This window comes from Strix uralensis, chromosome 3 (assembly GCF_047716275.1).
Source record: "Strix uralensis isolate ZFMK-TIS-50842 chromosome 3, bStrUra1, whole genome shotgun sequence".
NCBI classification, from domain to species: domain Eukaryota; kingdom Metazoa; phylum Chordata; class Aves; order Strigiformes; family Strigidae; genus Strix; species Strix uralensis.
In genome coordinates, this window is record NC_133974.1 from 52,240,307 (window position 1) to 52,262,138 (window position 21,832).

The 21,832-nt window shown below is 36.0% G+C and overlaps 1 protein-coding gene across 1 annotated transcript in view; it reads left to right on the forward strand.

Moving 5' to 3' along the window:
• The window catches only part of FIG4 (FIG4 phosphoinositide 5-phosphatase), a 77,277-nt gene that overhangs the window by 21,405 nt on the left and 34,040 nt on the right, over positions 1-21,832 (forward strand). Inside the window, exons 7-15 of the mRNA XM_074862267.1 lie at positions 2,321-2,449; positions 4,004-4,104; positions 4,495-4,657; positions 5,295-5,392; positions 7,464-7,597; positions 9,425-9,541; positions 11,066-11,111; positions 12,737-12,885; positions 16,822-16,988. Of these exons, the coding sequence (XP_074718368.1) occupies positions 2,321-2,449; positions 4,004-4,104; positions 4,495-4,657; positions 5,295-5,392; positions 7,464-7,597; positions 9,425-9,541; positions 11,066-11,111; positions 12,737-12,885; positions 16,822-16,988 (1,104 nt within the window). The remainder of the gene's footprint in view (positions 1-2,320; positions 2,450-4,003; positions 4,105-4,494; positions 4,658-5,294; positions 5,393-7,463; positions 7,598-9,424; positions 9,542-11,065; positions 11,112-12,736; positions 12,886-16,821; positions 16,989-21,832) is intronic.

Below are 21,832 nucleotides of genomic sequence, written 5' to 3' on the forward strand. Positions count from 1 at the left end.
AAAGAATGATAATGAGCGTTAAGTAAGTAACTACTCATCTTTGATACTGGAACTTACTATGTTAAATACTTAAAAATGTCAATCATACTGTCATTTCAAAGCCTAAAAGTAATGCTGTATACAGTATGCCCTAAATCTGATGGAAAAAATGAAAGGTAATCAAATCATTTATTTCACAGAATCATCTAGGTTGGAAAAGACCTTGAAGATCACCTAATCCAACCCTTAACCTAACATTAACAGTTCTCAACTACACCATATCCCCAAGCGCTATGTCAACCCGACTCTTAAACACCTCCAGGGATGGGGACTCCACCACTGCCCTGGGCAGCCCATTCCAAAGCCTAACAACCGGTTCTGTAAAGAAATACTTCCTAATATCCAGTCCTAAACCTTCCCTGGTGCAACTTGAGGCCATTACCTATTGTCCTATCGCTTATCACTTGGTTAAAGAGACTCATCCCCAGTTCTCTGCAACCTCCTTTCAGGTAGTTGTAGAGGGCGATGAGGTCTCCCCTCAGCCTCCTCTTCTCCAGACTAAACAACCCCAGTTCCCTCAGCCGCTCCTCTTACGACATGTGCTCCAGACCCTTCACCAGCTTCGTTGCCCTTCTCTGGACACACTTGAGTAATTCAATGTCCTTTTTGTAGTGAGGGGCCCAAAACTGAGCAGAGTAATCGAGGTGTGGCCTCACCAGTGCCGAGTACAGGGGTAAGATCACTTCCCTGTCCCTGCTGGCCACGCTATTTCTGATACAAGCCAGGATACCATTGGCCTTCTTGGCCTCCTGGGCAAATTTCCTTTTAAAGAAAAGTGATCCTTCCCCACCTCCTCCAAGGAAAAGATATTAGTAACATGGTCATATATATCACGATATTAGGAATTGGTTGTCAAATACTACAATGGCAGAAATGATCATAAAAAGTGGAGGGAGCAATATTCATCTTCTGTAAAGGCTCTTATTTGAGCCCTCAGGAATCCATACAATGGCATCATCTCATCTATGTCATTGTGAAAACATTGGGAGAGAAAGACACCTTGACCCCATCAGCAGTATGCTTGCTGATAGCACACACAACTCCCGTTTCCAGTAGATGTTAGTAATGTGTCTGTTCATATGATAGAATATGTGTAAGAAATGTCGTTCCAAATTCTCACAAAAGGAATGCTGCTAGAAATGAGAAAGAGGACAAATTGCTGACCAAACACTTGTGGTCAGGTTCTGCTGAATGTATACACTCCTTCACCAAAATGGTTGCATCAGTTTTCCCTGAATTTATGGTAAGTTGGGTGACTAGGTAGTAACAGTTTGTTAACAGCTGCATTTTTACCTTCAGTCTGTTAGGAGAATGCATCCATTTCCCCCACCAGAACATTTAGCTGCTAGGATTGACATACAAACTGATACGCTATAACTCAATGTGACAAACTTCATTTGAAAAAACTACACAAAAAATGTAGGTAATAAACTTTTTGTCCTATTCCTTCTCTTTAAGATTTAAACTCATTCAATTCCCTTCACCACCTTTTAGTGCCATTTTTCATCTTGGTACTGATTTTTGAAATAGAAAAAGACTCAGGTTCCAGATATATCAGAAATTGAATTTTAATTTGCAGGTCTACTGCATTTCTTTGTGTTAGTGCAAATTAGGGAAACCACACTAAATTATGTGAGAAGGGGATTGACGTGCTTTCTGGAAAGGGAGGCCAGGGCTATGCATGATCTTCCAGGGCTGATCCAGAATTGAAAAGTTTATAATGTCCTCCTATGAAAGTATTTTTGCCTTAACTGGAACTCACAACTCAGTTTATTTCCCTTATTATCAAATCCTCTGCTGCTACCATACAGAGATCTCTTTTCAGTACTGGAAATACCAGAAACTTCTGTATGAATTCACTCAAATACTACAGTGACTGGCAACCACAGAAAAACTGTAAATCTTCATAAATCACAGAATCATCATAGAATGGTTTGGGTTGGAAAGGACATTAAAGATCATCTATTTCCAATCCCTGTGCCATGGACAAGGACACCTTCCACTAGATAGGTTGCTCAAAGCCCCGTCCAACCTGGCCTTGAACACTGCCAGGGAGGGGACACCCACAAACTCTGGGCAACCTGTTCCAAATGCTGAACTTCAGCATATGCCTGAAGTCATCTGTGTTTAGCAGACTTCAAGGATGTGAGTAAATGGTATGCTGTGTCTCAGTCAAGGGAAAATCAAAATAAAGCTCTAGTGACCTGGATTTTAAAACGGTCCAACACAGGTAAGCATGTTTCTTAATTGTTAATGCATTTTCATTGTAACAACTTCCTAGGTGTATTTGGGATTTGCAGTAAGCCTTACGAAAAGTATGTGTGGAATGGCAAGCTTCTGGATGCAGTAAAAAATACTGTTCATCGTGACTGGCTGCTGTATATTATTCATGGATTCTGTGGGCAATCAAGTATCCTTTTACTGTAGTAACAAATGTTGATTTATCAATATTTTTATTTTTAAAAAAGTTTGAACATGTGAAATACATTGAATTATTTCTTTCTCATGTACATACTTTTCAATTTTAGAATTATTGGTTGGCTTTTATTTTTGTTACTTCTCTGGCCTTTATGCTAAGTAAGTATGATTATGTTCTTATAGCAGGGCCCTGACACAGATAGACTGCATTCTCAGAGTTTGTAAGCATGGGGTTTAGAACTTGAGAGGATTTTAAGGCTCAGCTGTATTTTTTCACAGATATTTGAGGAAAGGGAGGAAAGCTAAACAGAACTGAATTGCTGACATAGAAATGTTCTCTTACTAATCTTCTTAAAAACATTTTTTTAGTAACTAAGATTTGCAGAAATTCTTGTATTTACTTTTTTCTGTTGAAGATGATAGAACTTGAGGTCTACTGTGTGAAGAGAGTTAAGTAAACACTAGAACATCTGAGAATCTTTTTTCCTGACTATATATTATTTAAATTGGGTAAATGGGTCTATGTACATTGTAGTAGGAGGAAAAAAAGTCCAAATGGATATCACAGTCCAAAGAAGTGCCATCTCAACATCTTAGTTGATAAGAATTTAGTATATAACAGAGTAACTCTAAATTTAGTCATTAACAGTATCATGTTAGTTTAAAAGTCTGTCAACGATATCTGGGGAAGCAAATACAGTTATGAAGTTAAGGTTAGTGGTGTCTTTGCAAAATTTAGTTTTGATTTTTCATGATTGTAAGGCTGCTGGTCATTGGCTTAGTCCCCACACAGAAAGCTAGATCTGTTTTTATATACCACTATTTCATCTGTGGTCTTACTTAATCAAAGTAGTAGCTGGTTCTGACCACCAGCATTATGCCTGCAGCTGCTTAGTGAGTGACGGTAGTCTTTGCTCTAGGTATTTGATGAACAAATGTTTTCTTCCCTCTTTCTTGTGCCTCTCTTATGCTAAGGAAGCAGTGATAGTCATGCTAGACATCTGATTCTATCTTTTTTGTTTTTAATAAAAAATGAAAAGCCTAAAAGAAAGCCACCGCTGCATCTGTAGCTGTTTGCCTCTGGCTTTCAGCTGTTGTTATTTAAGTAGTTGCAAATTGATCTACTTTTCCAGACAAATAATTAGAGGGTGACTAATGTACTTGATCTGAAAAGAGAAGCTCCCAGGCTTTAATCCCAATATTCGCAAAAGTACTATTTGTGGCCCAAGGTGAATCTTGTACTTATTTCACCTCCATTGTCACTTCATAAAACAGAAATACTTCTCTTCTGTATGTTGTGAAAAGTGGTTGATGGATTGTCATGTAGATTCCCTTTTCAAAGTTCTTGAAAACTGTTGTTGGAAAGGTCAGTGCTCTCTCCCAGCTGCAAAAGAAATTTGGAAGGGATACTCATCGCTGTTAAGGAGATTTTAATAAATCAGATGTTTCAATTTCATACCTCTTTTTTCAGAATTTATTTTTGTTTCCATGAAGTAAGTGAACAAAAAATTGCATGTGACATGTAAACCTTAACTTCTCTTTCAAGAACTGTTAATATATGGTCGCCCTATATATGTCACTCTGATAGCCAGAAGATCAAGCAAATTTGCTGGAACACGTTTTCTGAAACGAGGAGCAAACTGTGAGGTAAATTAAATGTGATTTTAGGGGTCCCTCCCTGCCCCCCAACAATACGAAAATTTGAGCTTGTCTGACTGGAGAACTGAAATGTTTTAGAGGGTTGTTAGGGTTTGACTGTAAATTATGCTATTATATAATGTTATCACAGCTATCATTAAATTTTTGAGACTATAAAGCTGTTCTTAAAATAATAAGTCTTAACCAGCAGTTCTTTGTTTTACACTTAGAGTTATTTCCCAAATAGAGGAAAAAAATAAAAAATAACCTTCAGTGGTGTTCTCACTACTCTGATTTGGTGTCTTACAGTTTAATTGTACTCTGTAATCATCAGTTCTCTGTCATGCCGGCAGCTCTGAAGTGTCATGTTTGTCCTATGTGTATTTCTGTTTGTTTTAGGGAGATGTTGCTAATGAAGTAGAAACTGAACAAATACTTTATGATGCTTCAGTTATGTCATTTTCTGCGGGGAGTTACTCTTCCTACGTTCAGGTTCGAGGATCTGTCCCTCTGTACTGGTCTCAAGATATTTCAACTATGATGCCTAAGCCACCCATAACATGTATGTACAAATTATTCTCTGTGATAGATAATGGTTAGTGCTGTGTCCTAAAGGAACAGCTGAGGGAGTGAGAGCTAAATTTGCAAAAATGAACAAATTATCTATGCATTTGTTCTTTGGGAAGCCATAGTTTAAGGTAAATCAATGTTCTTTATAATAAACACCACAGCATATGAACATTCAACCATATAAAATGCTGCATTTGATGAATTTGAATAGAAAGAAATCTCCATCTTAGACTTTACATTCAGAAATGGAATACAAAAAACTTCTATTTGAAGATGTCCGCTTTCTTTGTGCTTATTTTGTATACAAAGTTAGCTACATTTGTCTTAGTATTGTGGATAGCATTTTGAACCTATTGAAAATGGTGGAAAACATCTAGGCTAGTTTTAATGGTGTGAGAATAATTGCTCTTTGTAAGCATCTCATGAAAGTTTTGGTTAAGAAGTCACTTCCAATGTGGAAAAGGGAAGTTTGGGGTTTTTTAACAGCTTTTGCATGAAAAGAGGGGAAGTATGGAATTGTATCATTACTGTCAGGGAATAAACATGTATTTTGTGAAGAGTACTTTTAAGGGAAAGTGATTTAAGTGACTCTACAGCTTGCTTAATATGAACATATGTATTTGTTGCAGTGGACCAAGCCGATCCTTTTGCACATGTTGCTGCTCTTCACTTTGATCAAATGCTTCAGAGATTTGGCTCTCCTATTATTATTTTGAATCTTGTGAAGGTAAAATACTTTGAATATGTTCTATATGTTTTCCAATTTTTAATATTATGTTCACTTCTGTAGAGTCTCTGTAATTTTGGTTGTGTTCTAAACTAACATTAGCTTACAAAGAATATTTTCTTCCTAAGTCTCATCCTACATGGTGTAGTATGTAACTCTAACTGCTTCCACTACCACCCTTCAAAAAAGGACATTTCCCATGTTTATAGACTTCTTACAGTAACCTTCCACTGCTGTTTTCAGATTTTTGCTATTACCCCTTAGATGTGAGTAAGTCCAAGTAAGTTTACCACTAAGTTTAACTTACCACTAAAAAATACTAAAATAGTATGGTTCCATGCAAAGTCAGGTTTGTAGGCTTTGTGTCACAGGTGACTGAGTTATTTGAAATATTATGATAAAGACTTGTCTTCCGTTGTTTGCTCCATCTGGTAGAGTCATGGCAGAATAAGCAGCAGAGAAAACTGAAGCATCTGATGCTAGCTAATGGGCAGTGCCATCAGTGGACTAATGGGGGGAGCTTCATGATTGCTGCAGTAATTCAATTCACTGCTGTGTGAGAGGCTGTGGTACAAAGTCTGGATTCTGGGTGGCCCTGTAGTTTTGGTTATTAGATCTTGTATTTGTGCTGGGGGGTTTTTTGTTTTGTGTTTTTTTTTCTTCTGATCCAGACATTTCCTGTAGTGGTGTGTGTTTCCACATTTGAGTTTAATATATTGATTTGTTTTGCTTGAATCATATCTTATTTCTTTTTAGTCATTAAAAAGGAATCATGTAATTTATCATGTTGTAGAACTGTATTCAGTAGAAAAAAGGATCTTTTATGTGCATGTAGGATCCATTCCTAGTATAAAAAAATAGGGAAAATATAAAAGGAAAGCTTTTAAAAGTCCTAAGTTGTAATAAATGACAACTAGGTAACCTATTTTCTCTTTGTAGAAGCTTTCCTCTGTACGAGTGCTTTTAAGACTGCCCAAGAGTCTGTGGAATCAACTTAGGATAGCATTTGTTGACAAGAAAATTATTTTATCTCTTGCAGCCATAGCTTTCAAAAGCCATTGTTATAGTGTGAGTCCGGGCTCACATGATCTTGACAGTGAATCATTATATGCTTTTATTCACAGGGCTTTTGATACAAGGGCTGAAAATGCATCTCTCTCCTTCTCTCTCTGTAGATGCTCAATATTAAGATGCTAAAATTCATGTTTCTTTATTACTTTATGTACCGCTTGGGAAAAAAAAAACCACAGACACAAAAGGCAAGGGGGAGAAGCCCCCAAATCTGAACACCTTTTTCTGGAAGTTACTGTTGCTTTTACACAAATGCTAAGCACTTCTGTCTCCAATACTTTTGTTTTCTTAAATGTTGAAATATAAATCTATGTCCTCCTATATCTGTCTATCCTAGAAACTTAACTAGTAATGAATGTATTAGGTTTCCTTTGGGTTTGTTTATTTAGGACTGCTATTATATATTTAAAACAGGTTCTATAACACAGGTTCAGTATAGACTTTAGTTTGGATGAAGTTGATAGGAAAGCCATACTAATATATAGGGTGTGAAAACATGTGGTATATTCAGAGAACGGCAACATAACTCTAAATTTTTTAAATTATTGCAAAGCTGGAAGATGGGAACTGTTGTTCCCTATCTTCTGCCAGTAATTTAGAAGAATTTTCCTGGCTCCTCTTGTACCCCAGAATTGAATGGGATACTTTCTGCCTGTCTTTTTCTTTCTCTTTTGTCTTTGTCCATTTCTTCTGTATTACCACTTTCGTTTCCATGTGCTCTTCTTTGCTCTTATAGGGTTCAGTTTTTCAGCCAATGATTATGCATAGTTGAAACAGGTGACTTTTACTACTAGTACAGATCAATTTCTAAAAACCCAGAATGTTTAGATTTTACTGTCTCTTCTGTTCTTAATTTAATTGTACTAGTTATGAAGAACTGCCCACTATTGTTACAACTTCCACTTTTAGTTTCTGTTATATATACATAAATGTATATGTGTATGTATGCAGGTTACATATATTAAAGAACATTGTTAACTTCTTTTTCTTTTTGCTAAAGGAACGTGAAAAAAGAAAGCATGAAAGGATTCTTAGCGAAGAACTTGTTGCTGCTGTGACATATCTCAACCAGTTTTTACCCCCAGAGCATGCAATTATATATATACCTTGGGATATGGCCAAATACACAAAAAGGTAGAAGAGATCCTTGTTTGTACTAGTGCTCATAGCCACAATACACATAACAGTATGCTACTGAATGTGTCACTTTTCAGTTGAATGTAGCTTAGGAGTGATGGGAGAATTTTATTAAGATCTATGGACAGAATAAACCTCAGCTTTCTGAAGGATTTTTAATATTTTCTGTGGTTTCTTACCGAAGTGGAGCAAGGCCTGAAAACTTTGAAATTCTCTGCAAAGGCAAACTTTAGAGAAAAGTGACAAAAAAGCCATCAGCATTCACTTTTTATTTTGAATTAGTCAAAATACTGCATTCTGTCAGGTGTTCCGTTTTGGTCATTGAATTTATTGAGTTACAAATTTTGGAAAACAAGGTGTTTCATATCAATCAGTCTTTTCCATTTCCTCTTCCAAAAGGAAATAAGGTCATTAATTTCAATGTTAGAAAACACATTATTAGAAGCATGTATTTTAGAAATGCAAATATATTCTGTAACGTACAATTTGATTGTAAAGTTCTCTGATCTGCATGTCTACTGTATCTCATAATGCCAGAAATTCTAGAAGAATGATAAAAATTGTTGGATCAACTTTCAGGTGTGTATTGCTATATCAGTCTGAGCAAAACAACGGAAAACCTGATATGGTTCAAATGGCAGGAATTTAATTAATGTTTGTCCATTAAAATTTTATGAAAAAAGCCATGGAAAAGAATCCTTATTCACTATTTGAGATTCCAGGTTGGTTGATACAGTGGGTCATGTAGGCGTGACACTGTTACTTTAAAGTTTGATATGGTTTCACACTCCTTTTTATTCTAAAATGGCATTGTGTACAGTTAGATGTATACACAATTGTTTGTCTTATGATTAAACAGCAAATCTCAAAATAAGGGTAGATTTCCTTTCAGAAGATATGCTAGATGCAAGTTCTTGGGTTTCATACGGAGTGATGCTGATGAAGCTTAATGGTCTGTCCCAATGATACCAAATGATCAAACGGTTCCCATTCTAGCTTTAAGCTTGAGGTATATTTATACACATAACCACCCTAGCACAGATACAAAAAATACCTGAGGGCTTTGAACAAGATTAATTATTTATGCAAGCAAGAGATATTTAAGAATGGAAGATAATGTATATGTCTGCCTAAAGAATTGACAGTTTCAGGAATACTGAGAATGTGTTTGCTTTAACATGCAGTTTCGAAGTAATTTTGCTGGAAGGTAGTACTGGTGGAAATGTTCCAAAATACTGCTTCCATCTCAGTATAAGCAATCTTAAAAAAAATAAATAGTTGGTTTTGTTACTTGAAATGTAAACACTCTAATAAAAACTTTGAAAATAAAATTATGAGTAAACAGAAGTTAAAGTCCCCAAGAGTGAATGGGTGGATGTTCTGATCTGAGCAGGAGGTACAGGACATCATGAAGGCCACATGCAGAAACAAATGTTGCTTAACAAAACAGCACCTTGCAAACAAAATGAAGGTATAATGATTTAGCTTTTCTGCTTCATTCTTGTTTTGTGAATCACAGAAAATTTGGTAGAGGAAAGTTAGTGTGATGTAAAAGTCAACGAGTTTTAGATTTCTGAAGTCTTCCACTTCTAGTTTATGTAATATGTTTTATTAAAAAGTAAACAAAATTGCTCAGATACGGTCACTGTCTGTTTCCTAAGTCTGTAAAATCTAAGAAAACTATAGACATAATTAGTGTTGGATAAATAAAGCTGTGATGTGAGTCTTCCTTTAAATAATTTTTGTTACTAAAACTTTCCAAGCAGTGAAAATTTTTATAGTATTAATGTATCTTGACTGTGTATTTTTCTTTTCTTTCCTCAGCAAACTTTGCAATGTCTTGGATAGACTGAATGTCATTGCAGAAAGTGTAGTGAAGAAGACTGGATTTTTTGTAAATCGTCCTGATTCCTACTGCAGTATCTTGCGGCCAGATGAAAAGTATGTATCATTTAATTGATGCATAATGACTAACATCTATTCCTTGGAGAGTTGTCTGAAATTTCTATGTCTATTACATTATTTCTTATTTTAAGGGCTAAATTAATATGAAAAATTATAATTTGTTATTATAGCTAAAAGGATTGCACTTAAAGGCACATGCTAAGAAATACTAATACACTGAAAGAGTACAGTTATGCTGCTGCTGTTCTACTGATAATGAATTCTTACTGCAAACCATTATTTGTAATTTGTAACCTGTGCCATGTGTGTTTATATAAAGGGTTGGGTTTTTTTCACCTAAACCAAAGCAATCCTAAATTTGGGGGTAAGTTTAACAAAGCAAACAACATTTGGAATTTAATAAGTAGCTTCTTTTGAGGCATACTAACAAGATAACTGTCACCTATATGTTACTGAGTCTGGTGTTTTCCAATGGATTTTATAGTATTCATACATACAAAATTTAAAACTTTTTTTAAAACGAGAAAATTATTTAGTCAGCTGAATTCTCTTAAGTCCATGAAAATCCAGAAGTAAAGTAACTTCCACATTAGAAGTTCGGTAAGCTTTTGATTCAAGTTTTCGTGTTAAGGATCTAATTCATCACTACCCAAATGGGCATTCATATTTTACATGAAGAGCACCCTTGCCTTTTTAGCCTATCTTAATTTAGAAACAGCCTGAGCTAAAACTCTCATAGGGTCTCTTAGAGCTTTTTCTCTGCCATGCAGTGCAGCAAACATGGCAACTGTAAACTAGCAGGAACAAGATCAGTACATCCATGTAATGCTGTGTTCTGTAGAGATAGTCTGGTGAGTCTTAAATGTAGTATATAGGCTTGTGATAGCAGTGCTCTGGTCAGGCTAGGTAACCTTACTAACTTGAAAATATTCAGTAGTTCCAGGGTTACTGGCACCGAGCATAACTACTCCTCTACCTCAAAATGTCATTAATTTCTGATTTGTGTTCTCTGGCTCTGGGGTACAGTTAAGGCCTATACAAAATTCTGAGACCTGTACATATGTATGTATTCAGCATGTATGCCTAGAATCAGTGTGAGGGGGAGATCTAAATCAGCCAGCTTGTGCTACAGTGTATGTTATGCCTCTACCTCCATATCATTGGCATTCAGTTTTTGATGATCTTCAAGGTCTTTTCCAACCTAGACAATTCTGTGATTCTGTGATTTTGTGCATTCAAGATCTGATCTAGCAACACTGTATTGCTCGTATGCTGTTTTATTTCCTGCAAAGGAAATATTTTGTATGGCTTTGGAGTATTTCTACTTTAAGGCTAGTTGTGTGGGTTTTTTTTGTTTTTTTTTTTTGTTGCAGCGTGGTTTAAATACAACATCTTACTGCTGCATAGAGTTTTCACTGCTTTCTGCTATTCAGGGATATCAATTTTGCTTTGTGGCAGGTTTTTAATTATCACCCTTTTTCACTGAGCAGATCAATACATGGTATGATTTGTTATTTTTTTAAATGATTTGTAAGTCGTTCTGTTTTGTTTCTCTTTCAGGTGGAATGAACTGGGAGGTTGTGTTGTTTCCACTGGTCGCTTGCAGGTACTAAAATATACTTTATTAATTCATAGTTATGGTGATGCAGATCAGCACTCCCAAAGCACCAGTGAACCATGTCGCTTAAATACCTGATTGGTGATTCACAGAGTCCTCTTAAATTAATATTTACAGTAAACAGCATTATTGCTGTCCATCCCAGAAATCCAACTGGGAAATAGGGCTTAAAGTTCTTGCGTGGTACCAAAAACCTTATGCTGTTGGAGTTGCATTTTTGCTGGAGCTAATCTGAGAAACGCTCATATTTTAAACTAGTTGTCATTACTATTTAGTCTGTAGTGTTACCAGTGCAGCAAAAGTTAAAACAGCAGCCTTTTAGCAAACTGCATAATGTAATGTTATACAGAAGAGGTGAGGAATAAGCATACTTAAGCCTGGTGACATATTCATACGCATGAAAATGGGTTGTTAAAAGCGTTTACACCGGTGCTGAATATTCTGTCCATTATTATAATTTCCAGCACTAAAAGAAAATAGAACTAGAAACACTGCTTTCTTTAAGGTCAGAAAAGTGCTGTCTAAACTGTAAATCATATAGTGCAAGATCTATACCTGAATGTTATGATTACATACTCTGAACACAGGGCATATCCTTAAGAAGCATTAGTTGCTTTTGACTTGCCATTCATAATTTTGTAGTTCATGTAAGTTAGAAAGCTGATCACTGGGATATGTTTGTTGAGGGCAGATAAACAGTGGACTAGATGGAATTTGATGTGTTTTTAAATAAAGCATATCAATGTTAATTAGATTTTTTTTTAAATGTTAGTCTTACAGGTTTACCTGTATCAGGGGAATGATTATCTATCTTTCAAATGATTATTTTATCTATCTTTCAACTTTAATTATTTGAGGTGGTCACCGTTGGCATACATGTAAGCATTTGAATCACAGTTCATCTCAGAATAGGCATCTTGTGAGCCACACCCGCAAGGGAGCCCCTCCCCCATCTCCCCTTCTTTTTTAAACTTTTTTTTTTCCCCCCAAAGTCGCTTCTTTATTAAGACAATAAAAGTTTAGTTGACTAGCTTGGATGTAGCCGTATATATTTGAACAGAAGAATCCCTCATGTTGTTACATTAAAATACGGTTCTTGCAGCTGTTCATATTATAAAATAACTTCGTGTGCATTATGGAGTTGAAGAACAGTGGTGCAAGCAGCATAAAAGAATATGTGCGTGACTGTGACCTTCAACAAAATGATCATGTGTGTTGCTCCAGATACAGAAACCTTAAAATATAAACACATCACAGCAGAACCATAGCAAGTGGGCTTTATTTTTTGCAGTAGTTACAGCATACTTGAAAATGAGACCTCCTTCACTGAAATAACATAGCTTTTCTTGTTAAGGTAAATCTTTAGGGCTGTTTTTGAGTCGAAGGAGAGATGCAGTTTGTGTGATGAAAGAAGAAAGAATGTTTCGAAAGTAGGTATTATAGCAGTCTGAGGTAGCTTGCTATAAATTGCTTTTTAAGATTTTTTAGAAATCTCAAATTTTTGTGGACATAATTTGAGATTTGACAAGTCTGGATAGTAGGAAAAAAGTAATAATCATGACTGTAGTAATCTGTTAATTAAGAAAAATCTCTTATTTGGATTGCTTTACCAGACTGGAGTTCTCCGAACCAATTGTGTGGACTGTTTAGATCGCACTAACACAGCCCAATTTATGGTGGGAAAATGTGCTTTGGCATACCAACTCTATTCATTGGGACTGATTGATAAACCAAATTTACAATTTGATACGGATGCTGTTAGGTAAGATATATTGATAAAGTGTGTCATGGTTTTATTTTTTAATTTTTTGTTGAGATTTAGGAAAATTATGTAGAAGAAAAGTGCAGTTCTTTCTGTTGGAATGATTTAATAATGTTTATTCATCGGAGTTTAAAAAATATTCCATACTTGAAATCATCTTCAGAAAATCCAGTCACACTGAAAATTTGCTTCTCTGGAAAAGTATGTTAATGAGGCTTCTTACAAGATAGCTGCTTGACTTCATTCTCTTTATATGCCTAAACTTAAAGATAAGAGTTTTCCTTTTAAATAAATGTAACAAAAAACCTACCCCACTCTTTTACACTTACTTCACTTGCTTGAGGCAAAATGCTGATGAAAAATGAAATAAGTATGTGCTTTTATGGAGAATGCCAAACTGATATTTTTACAGAAATACATCTTACCTTGCTATTTTCTACGGAAAAATCTTGTGCTTTTTGATTTATTGAAGAAAAGCTTTCAGCAAAGTTGTTCTGTCAGATCAAGTATCAGTGATACTATTCAAGCATTCTCAAAACATTTAAGAAAACCCAGCATTTAAATTGAAATGCTTTGGGGGTCAGGGGGAAGTAAGCTAATGAACTTGTGAATATGCTTGAGAAATTAATGTAAGAGTCCTTGAGTTGATGTGGTTTTATTCCTTAAAGCTGTGTCGTGACTCTGAAACTTATGGCTTCATTGCTGGTTTTGACTAGCAGTTTGATAGTTTTAGAATTTGGAGACGTAACTTGTATTTCAGAAAAGGCAAAGTACTTGGTCTCCCCTCCCCGTTACTCAAAGACATACCTTCAGCTCCTCTTCTTTCTCCCATTAGCCTCCAGCACTTGCCTGGTGGCAGGAGCTGGTATATGCCACAGAAACAACCTCACCTGCAGCATGTTGGCTCACCGTGCAAGCAGTGACTCCTGGCCTCTGCCTGATGGCAAGGGAGAGCACCCGCTGTCTGGATTCCTCAGTGTGCTAGTGATGCCTCTCATCCACCAGTTCCAGCTGCTCAGTGCTGCATGTTTACCTCTGGGAACTAACAACTGCTGCTGCAAATACCAGTTGCTGTGCAGCCTCCTGGGAACTCAGCAATAGGGACTCTTGGGTTCTAACCAGAGGGGGTCAAGAGATGGACAGATCTTTTACATCCACTTTATCTGGTATCCTCTACAGCTACCACTTACTTCAGCACCTCAGGCTGCATTTTACCATCTTTCATTAGGCTTTACTGCCTCACCCCTTCCCACCCCTATTTCGGGAGCCCAAATTTCCTCTCTTGCTTTCTGCTGTGATAGTCCCATGTTTCCCGTCTGTCTTCTCTCCCTCCTGTTTCCTCTCTATGCCACAACCACCCAAATTTCCATCTCTTACCATAATCTTAACAGATGATGGTAGTTGCTTTGTTTCTGATTTTCCTAATACCTTATTTCTTATCATCTGTCTGAAAAGTAGCTATTAGCCTGGCATAAAAGATTACTTTTATCTGGCCACAATTTGACTTTTTTTTTTCTTCTCCATTGCACTAGATGTATGTCTGTCTGAGGCTGATTTTGTCATCTGTTAAGACTTGTTTCTGAATTACTGTATTCAGAATAATTAAAAAATCCTGCTCCATAATGCAACAAATTCTGAAGACAGGCATGTGCTATACTGTCTCTGCTGTGCAATCCTTCACTTTGACCTCCTGCATTCTTGTTCCCTGCATTGTCTTAGATTAAGTATCTGCTTCCTGTGTACTCTGCCTCTTCATTTACAGTCTTCTAACTGTCCAAAAAGTGGTTTGTCTTCCTTAATTTAGCAAACATGTCTGGAAAAACTAACTTTTTTTCATCACACTCTTCAACTGTCCTTATAATTCTGATTTTTTTCTCCTGTCGTCTCACTGGCTGGCTACAGTCTAGAATTTCTGTTGAACTAGATTTCTGAAGTCAGCATTTTATTTTGGTTGGCCATCCTGAAGGATAAAGAAACCATGCGTCTTGAACAGTCCGATTTTGTGTCTAGCAGGATTAATCTTCTTAATGACTTTGCAGAAATGGTCCTGTGCAACAAGCTGTATTTCTTAATGATTCCTTCAGCATATTTGTTGTCCTATCTAGGAAGTTTCCTAGACAAAGTGTACCTTAGAAGCTTATTTTATCATATGTAGTTAACTTTTCTCTCTACAGAAGACTAGTCTTTGACTGCAGGCTTAATATTTTGAGGCTGTGGAGGGATAATTTAATTTTACAAGTCCTTTCCAAATCAAGTGGATCAACGTTCTTAATGAATTTAAAGTTGTCTGCTTTCTGTAAACCTTTATTGCAAGGTTATTTGAACTCTGTTCATCAATCCTCTGTGACTGACTGGAAAATTTTTGAGAGGTAACATCCTTTTACCTGCCAGTTTTTGCCTTCAACCAGTTTTTTAGTTTTTAGTTGACCAGCACTGCTGTCTTTCCCCTTGTATAGAAAAACAAAAAAAACGCCAAAACCAAACTGACTGAAAGAGACAAACAGGAAATTCTCATACATGTTATCATGAGCTCTCAACAATTTGTGTGGAGACGCAAGTGGGTTTTGGTTTGTTTCATTTGTTATTGGGGTTTTTTTAGAAGTTAATAAGCAGACGTTTCCTCCTAATTGACCCTTTTGTACTTGACCTTGAGCAGAAGATTTGCTGGGCGGCAGCTATTTTGTTTTCACAGAAATTGATTTGCTGCTCAGATAAGTGTTCTTCATCCAGAACCTTTTGAGGCGGACTTCAGTGAGATGGTTGCTGGGTTACTTACGTGGTACTATCCCTTTATTAGAAACTTACTTAAGGGAATGCTTTTGTTGTTTTGGTTTGATTTTTTAATTTATTTTGTTGGTGGTTTGTTTTGTGTTTTCTACCTTCCTTTCTGCTCCTTAAGTATTTCTCTATTCTCCAGTATTACAGTGTATCACATGCAGATGCCTGAGTTACTGTGTCTTGCTATACTGATCTGAAATACATTTTCACAGGTTTGGTGGTTGTGGTTTTTTGCATCTTAACTAAACTTTCAGCCTCTTTTAGGAAGATGTCATCCTTGTCATTGTCTTGCTCAAGCAAGGCCATTTTTGAGAAGCACTTTTCAATCAGTTACCTTTTAGATTGTGTATCATCTCCTTAGGATAGCCTTGTTTTCTCATACTGTTGTCTTGTTTTTGTCATTGCTGGTGAGCTTCTTGATAACTTTTGCTATTTGGACTGCTCTCAATTTGTAGTGTCCTGTTAACTTCTTGATGCTAGAGGACGGGCTTTTAGCCAGATCTCCTTGTTCATCTTAGCAGCCAATTCTTTCTTACAGCATGCTTTTCCAGCTCCAGCAAATGGTATCTGACTTCCGTTCACATTTCTTACAAGTCATGCTTATTTGGTTTGTACCTTTGAGCCATCATTATTGTAACTAGAGAGATTTTTGGGAAGTTATGATGACTTCATTCCCAGTGGATTTGACAGAAAATACAGCTTTGAGATATGGATGTGTTCTGTCCCATTTACTGTATTTAAAATACCTTAGTCTGTGAAAGTATCTAGTCTGTTTTCTCCCCACAGGCTAGTAGAACATGTTAATCTTCTCCCTGAATCTACAGAAGTGCATATTCTGTAGTGTGAATGCATTCTGATCTATTATAAATTAGTGAAAATCTTATAGTCTAATCCTTCTTAGTAAGTATTATAGCTAAATAATATTTCCACATACTTATCTGAATAAAAATAGAGACATAGCTTTAAATTTCAGTGTTTGTAAGCTAGTAGCATGTTTTAATGAAATAGTTTTTTGTGAACTGGCAGAAGTGCTTAGGAGAAGAAAATGTATTGCTTGTTAAACAGACAGACTTTATTATTACAATACTTTATTATTTTTTCTCTTTTAAAAACTCTTTTCAGCAGTTTGATAGATGACAAATTTTATTCTTCCTTCAGATTATTTGAAGAATTATACGAAGATCATGGAGACACACTTTCTCTGCAATACGGAGGTTCTCAGCTTGTCCACAGAGTAAAAACCTACAGAAAGATAGCTCCATGGACTCAGCATTCCAAAGATATTATGCAAACACTGTCAAGATATTATAGTAATGCTTTCTCAGGTAAATTTAAACTGCTTTCTTTTAAGCCATTATTTTAAAAGCATCTTACTTGTGATGTTTCAATAATCCATGCTATGATCTTATGAAGAGGTCCTCTATACTATAGTTTCCAAGTAATTCAGTAAAGTCTGATGGATATCAAATGGGTATTCTGATTTGATGAAGTATTTATATCCTATGCAAATACATGTTGCAGCATGCACCCTTACTTGATGAAAGTTAGTGGACTGATGTAAGTATTTAGAAAATGTACACATGTAGCACTGAAACTGCCAGTGACATATGTAGATCAATAGAGATCAATAGAGAAACAGGTAGCTGTTATACAGCTGTTAAAATGATGGACAAAACAACTTCCACAAAGGAAACTGGTAAATCTAAATCTAAACACAAGTAGAAGGCTTCAAGGAGAGTATTTCTGGTGATACTTCTGGGGACTTCAAACAAAAAGCAATCTCTGATGCATATAATTGTTTTGTATGAATAGAAGCTACTAACTCTGAATCTGTGGTAGAAAACACAAAATTAAATTAAAAAAAAGCAAGGTCCACCAAGTAAAGAAGCTGTTTTTTGAGTTATGTAAGTTGTAAAATATTAGCTTACTCCTTTACTAGCTCGTATCAGTCACTGATACTGTTCTACCTTGTTCTGGACAACATTGCTAAGAGAAAACCTCTTTGAAAAATGCTGAGCCATACCTTATGCAAAATAACTGAAAACAAATGCTTAGTGTTTTAGAAGTCATATGAGAAAGACATAAAAGAATGATCAAAGGACAGCCTAAGACATGTCAAGATGAGAAACATTGAGTGCTGCTGTGTTCTAAATATTGTGTCAGTCCTCTATTGCTCTCTTTCCCAAAAGCTGTACAGCCAGGGAAGGAAGTAGCCTTTTTTTTTTTTTTTCTAGTAGACTGTAATTATTTAGGAACTATGTGAACTTTTTAAAGGTTAAGTTGGACACTGGCTAGAAAAACTTCAGTAATCTCTGGTTTCTTTGGCTGAAGTTACTGCTTTTGTTAGTGGCGATTCTGTGTATGTAACAAAATGTGAGAGCACAGCATTTAAACTACTGTTTCTGAATGTCATTAATGTCATTTGTGTATCGTATTTGCCCAAATTAAATGAGAAATGAAGAGCTTGTTTATTTTGGTGGTATGATCTCTTATTGGTTGCAGAGGCAATAAGGTATGGCTTCATCAATTCTTAGGAGCAAAAGGAAGCATGCTTGCAGTATCACCTGTACTGCTAAGTACAAGATGGAACAAATCTTTGAAGCTGTTCACTTTTATGCCAGCCACTTAAGTGGTTAGGTGGAAGCTTGAGCAAAGTTCTAGACCCACATTTGGGGTTGTGGCCTGCTTGCAAGGATAGTCATGATATGCATGTGTTTTAGTAGTAAAAGAATTTGTTCTGAAAAAGATGTTACAAGAAGAAGAAAGAATACAGAATAAAAAAAGTCCATCTTATCACCTGGGCAAAGTTGTGGCTGAGTACACAAACACATGTTAGTCTTTACTGAAGTCAGTACGAAAAATGAAACTTTCGTAAAGATGCTGCGTGCTTTCCCCAATTTATTTATGATTTTGACATTTGATCCCACTTGAGCCAAATATTTTTGGTGCTTTATGCATTCCTTGTGTTTGAAGATGGCATTGTTGAAACATAGCACAGTGTTGTATTTACTGTATTTTTAGTATGAATTTTTAAAAAGACTAATTTCAGTGAAATTTAATGGTTCACTGTCAACACTGCCTGTTCAGGTGGCATTGAGAGAGATCATTTTATTCTTGAAGTTTTCTCAGAAAGCAGAGATAAAGGAAGAAGTTTTAGAACAAGGTTCTGATTTGTTATGCTGCACTTATAGTTACTATCCATCATAGCTTTTAAAATACAAATAAAAATATGAGGGCTAGCCAGTCCATGAGCCAACATTTCCTTGTGTTTCTGATCTGAGAAATGTATTTTTGATGCTTATGAATTTCATGTACCAGTAGTAAATGGACTCAGAAAATTTTAGTGATTTTCTTGAATTCATACAGTATATCTGATTCAGAGCAACATTACAGGTGGCCTGCTAACTAACAGTGCCTCCTAAATAAATAATTTAGCCACACTTTTGTCTTTTTGTCTATTGTAAAAAATACAGGATTCTAAAAATAATTTATACTTTTAAGAAAATGGTTTCATCTGTTGACCTCAAAGCTCTTAGGATAATCACTACTAATTAAATTGTACAGATGAGAAAAAGTAAGACATGTATTGGTTAAGTGACTTACCTGGAGATGCTAATTGGACTTGTAAGAAAGATAACTTTGAGTGCAGCTTCACTCTAGTTCATGATACGTGGCCTAGCTTTGCTATAGATTTCCTGTATTTATAAATTTGTAATATGTTGCCTATTGTGGTGGTTTAGCCCCTGCCGGGGTCTGAGACCACGCGGCCGCTGCCCCTCCCCCACAAAGGGAGTGAAATACAAAGCCCCAAGACTGAAATAAGGAAAGGTTTAATACAACAATGCAATAGCAACACAACAAACAACAACAATAACAATAACAGTAATAGTGATAGCAATGAACAGAGCAAAATAGCTACCAAATACAGCAGTTTGAAGCACGATGTACAAAACCACGAGTGCACCGCGCTCCTGCGCCAGGAAAAATGTGACCTGCCAGGATGTGACGTCCGCATGGTATCTGAATAACCCGGCTAGAGCTCCCCCCCACTGCTGGGGAAACTTAACCCTATCCTGGTTAAACCAGGACAACTATGTAATAGAAGAGTGAAGAATTAAAGAAATGTTCTCAGGATCAAGTTAGTGACTGAAGCTTAGAAGAAAACCAAGGTTTCCCCCTAAAAATATGGGACAATTAATGTTATGGTAACTTGAAAAAATTTTATAGGTTTAGGCAAAAATTATGACTTTTTTTCATGCATGTTTTTAATTCTAGCATTTGAAAAAAGTAGAGGGTGCAGTGTAGTTTGGGAAGTCAACTGTTTGAAGTACCCTGGTTATAAGCAAATGAGTTGTACCGGAACATCCAGCTAAGAATTAGGTGTTCCTTCAACACCCTCTCTGGCAGGCACTCTGATTAGTTGAATTCTAACATTTTTCTTTCATTTGTGATTGTCAGAGGAATTAGGAAATAGTATTCCAAATAATATTTTTCTAGCTTTTATGCCTTTTAGAAAGTAATGTGATGTTGCAGACTTCAGCGCTAGAGTTGCAACATGCATAATAAGCTTCTGGAATCTGGAATAATCTATTTATCCACAAACAGCACTGGACAGAGTAAACTACCTTGTAGTGTTGTATGAAAATAAACTTAATTACTATAACCTTTTAGTCATGGGACATTATAGTCCCAGTTGTGTTGAATCTCTCACGATTTAGTAATTTATCATGTAGTGCAGTTGCAAACTCAGATTGAGAGCGGTAGATTATTTTAGGCTAATTCAATTAAATGGCCCCTTCAGTTCCTGTTTTCTCAAATGGTCTTAAAAATGTGCTAGTATACACGTACATTGCTGTATCTTTTGAAAAAATCAGTGCAATCTTTCTATTTACTTGTACCTAATTATAACATTAGGTGCTAACAATGAAGGGAGAAAACCTGTTTGTTCTTTTATCTGTGCTTCACAATGCATTGACACATTCTTATTTATTTATTTTTGAAAACGGAGATTCTTCTACCTAGATAAGAAAATTGATCTGAAAAGCTCAATATCCTGTTTTTCGTGGCTGGTGTTTCAAAGAAAGACAAAAGCTTTCATTATTTTTGTTCAAAATTAAGTCATAAAATTGTTCAATCCTTAAAGTATGGCGGGGGGAGGATTGTCACCTTTCAAGTTAACTATCTGCTTCCCCAGTCATATGTGTTTGTGCCTGCTTGAAGACTTATGCACAAAGGATCTTTAATGTTGTATTTTTTTACCTACTTTTAAATTACAAGTTGAGAAGTAAGATTCATTCTAATATATACGTTCTAATAGATGTCCTGCATTTCTGTTAAGTTTAAAACACAGCTGCACAACTGAAACAATAAACGCAAAAGAGGGTTTGAGTCTGTTTGCAACGTAACATTAAACGAGTTATTTTTTTTGCTATGAAAGAAAGTTAAGAATGCTTTAATGACCTGCTGGTACAGACCATTTCAGACAATGAATTGGTTAATTCAGTTGGTATGAGTTTAAGCTGTTTTTCACAGAACAAATTTAATTTAGTTTTATTTCATTTTAGCATTTGTCATAAGTAGTGACATAGTTTGTTAACTGAATTATCTTGTTTTCTCTAATTGTTTTACAATTGTTTAGTTACCAGTTTCAGTATACCTTCTGTTTCTGGCAGGGGAAACAATGGTAAATGATCAAAGAAGGCTCATCTCTGCCTGTAGCTTTCAGAAATTACCACCAATTTTAACCTATTTGTTACACATGGTTACACCATGTGATTGTTTATACAGAAGATCCCACTTCCAAATATTGACCTCCACATATGTGCACTTCTGTAAAGTACCATACTTTCCTATAATCCTGTTGTCACCAAATTTCTACATAGCACTTCATTTGTCAGCTGCTTGTGTCTTAATTCCATGTAAAAATTATTATATGTTGCACAGAGGGAAGAGATAGCCGAATTCTGGGGTGAAGGAGGTATTAACTGAAACTTTGGTGGTGGCCAGGAACCAACTTTGTCCTTGCTGTCATACCACCGCTTTGTGGATTCTGCCTATTTTTTCACCTGCTCTCTGGTATACTGAGACTTCAGTTTGTCTTTTTTGATGCAGCGTGTTGCTAAAAGGACACTCAACTCTCATAATACTCCTTTTGAAATGTGGAGAGAAC